General features: G+C 46.0%; 1 protein-coding gene across 1 annotated transcript in view; it reads left to right on the top strand.

Annotated features, from left to right (window-relative positions):
• The first annotated feature begins 292 nt into the window (after positions 1-292).
• The window catches only part of UBXN8 (UBX domain protein 8), a 40,954-nt gene continuing 38,856 nt past the window's right edge, over positions 293-2,390 (top strand). Inside the window, exon 1 of the mRNA XM_042781198.1 lies at positions 293-380. Coding sequence (XP_042637132.1) covers positions 293-380 — 88 coding nt within the window. The remainder of the gene's footprint in view (positions 381-2,390) is intronic.

Here is a 2,390-nt window from a genome sequence, read left to right as displayed (position 1 = left end):
AGTGGAGACTGCGCTCGGCCTTCACAGAACTTAATGAGGCGGGCCACCAGTGAGGCCCTGCCTCCTTCGGACATCATGTGACGAGGGGAGGTGACTTCTTTTTCTTCTGAAATAAGATTTCAGACTATGAGTTCAAAAACAGAAGGTCTTGTCTCATTTCCACCAACGACTGGACTTTAGGGTGTAGCTCTGTCCCAGAACTCTCCTTTAGGAGGAGCTCGAAGCCACCATCCAGGGGACGGTAGACCAAAGGGGCGGGCTTTCCGCCCCTGGAAGCAGGGGTACCGCTCCAATGGTTTCTCGCGGGGTCCTTGGCATTTTCCTCCTTTCTGCTATTCCCATCTTGTGTTTGGAGTTCCGGCGTGGGAGTCCAGAGCCAGGTAAGTGTTCACTTTCTTCCCTAAGCTCCCAGACTTAGGTAATTTAACATGTAAGTTGAGTGGAGTTACCGTCTGCCGGTCCTCTGTGCCTGGGAGGCCTAGACTACGATTCCCAGACTGCATTGCGCCTGCCTCCCTCTTCCGGCGCCAGCTCGGACGGGTAGAGATGGTGCTAGAATCCATCAGGGAGCTAGTTACAGGCGACATCGGGGAATTTTTGCTCCAGTGTTGGTTTTGCTCATAGTCGAATGTCCACTCTAGGTTAGACATTTCGTTGGGTGCCTGGGGCACATGTTCTAAGCTTTGGTGAAAATGTGCTTTTAGTGGAGGCAAAACACCCAGGTACAAATATAGACAGGATATTTTCAGACTGAGATGAATAAAGGAAATTAACAGAATGATAAAATTAAATTAAAAAAATACAGGAGCCGAATTTAAGATGGTCCTTGGAAAACTTTTGGAGGAACTAACCTTTATGCTGGGAGCTCTGGTAGTGTAGTGCCTAAGGCACTTGACTGCTAACCAGAAGGCTGGCGGTTCAAACCCACCATCCACCCCTTGGAAGGAAGATGGGGCAATCTACTTCCGTAGTGATACTGCCTCGGAGGGGTCGCTGTGAGTGGGCTACGACTCGATGGCACATAACAACAACAACCTTTATGCTGAGATTTGACTGCTGATAAGGGGTCACCTCTTTGAAAAGCCAGGTAAAGAATATTCTAGGCAAAATGAATTGTGACGTTTATAGGGTCACTATGAGTTGGAAGGGAGCTCTGGTGGCGTTGTGCCTAAGGCATTTGACTGCTAACCAGAAGGCTAGCTGTTCAAACCCGCTAGTCACTTCTCGGAAGGAAGATGGGGCAATCCACTTCTGTAGAGATACCGCCTGGGAAACCCAAGGAGGAGTCGTTATGAGTCTCAATCGACTGAATGGCAGTGAGAGATGAGTCGGAATTGACTTGATGGTAATGGGTTTTAGAGGAAAAAGATGAAGTCCAAGTGGCTGGATCAAGGAGAGTAAGGGGGAGAGTGGCTCAAGATAACATTTATTGAGCCCCTATAAAAAGTCAACTTGATGGCGGTGAGTTTGGTTTTGTTTTAGTTTTCCAAAAAGTCAGACACTAAGTGCTTATTCATTATTATTATTTATTATCTCATTTAATCTCCACGATTAAATTTAATCTATGACGATAGGGGTTGTTGTTGTTATGTGCCCGAGTCGACCCGACTCGTAGTGACTCCTTGGGTTTCCGAGGTAGTATCACTACGGAAGTAGATTGCCCAACCTACCTTCCGAGGAGTGGTTGGTGAGTTTGAACTGCCAGCCTTCTGGTTAGCAGTCAAGTGCCTTAAGTACTCTTAGAATCCTCATTTTACAGTTAGAGAACTGAGATATAAGGAAGTTAAGTGAGTTTCTTAAAGTTTTAAAAAAAGTCACCCCGGATTCTGTGTGGACAGTGTTTTTAGGAAGGATACTGTAGTGGAAGCAGTGAGGCAAGTCAGGGTTTTGAACTAGACAGATGTTAAGATGGCCTGGAGTAGGATGATAATTGACCAACCAAGCTGCCTTGTCGATTCAGATTCATGGCGACCTCATGTGTGCCAGAGTAGAACTGTGCTCCATACAGTTTTCAGTGGCTGATTTTTCAGAAGTAGATTGCAGGCTTTTCTTCTCAGGTGCCTCTGGGTGCACTCAAATCTCCAGCTTTTCAGTTAGTCAAACTCATTTACTGTTTACAACAAGTAGGACTCCAGGATGATAAGAAAAGAAATGTGGATGGATTTGGAATATATTTAGGAAGTAAAATCAACAGGACTTGATGGATTCAAGCACATGTGGGGTTGAACAACCCTAGGTAGTTGGTGATGTTGTACCCAGGCTGTAAAGGAGAATTTCAGAAGAGAAGACGACGCCAACCCACGCCAATGCAAATGCAATAGGACAGTTTATTAGCTAACTTAAGTCAGGGTCTTTGCCCTTACCAGGTCAGTGGCTTAAGCAAAAGACCC

Source organism: Orycteropus afer, unplaced genomic scaffold (assembly GCF_000298275.1).
Source record: "Orycteropus afer afer isolate SDZICR_OR568_19922 unplaced genomic scaffold, OryAfe1.0 scaffold00095, whole genome shotgun sequence".
NCBI classification, from domain to species: domain Eukaryota; kingdom Metazoa; phylum Chordata; class Mammalia; order Tubulidentata; family Orycteropodidae; genus Orycteropus; species Orycteropus afer.
This window is presented reverse-complemented; position numbering and strand designations above follow the sequence as displayed.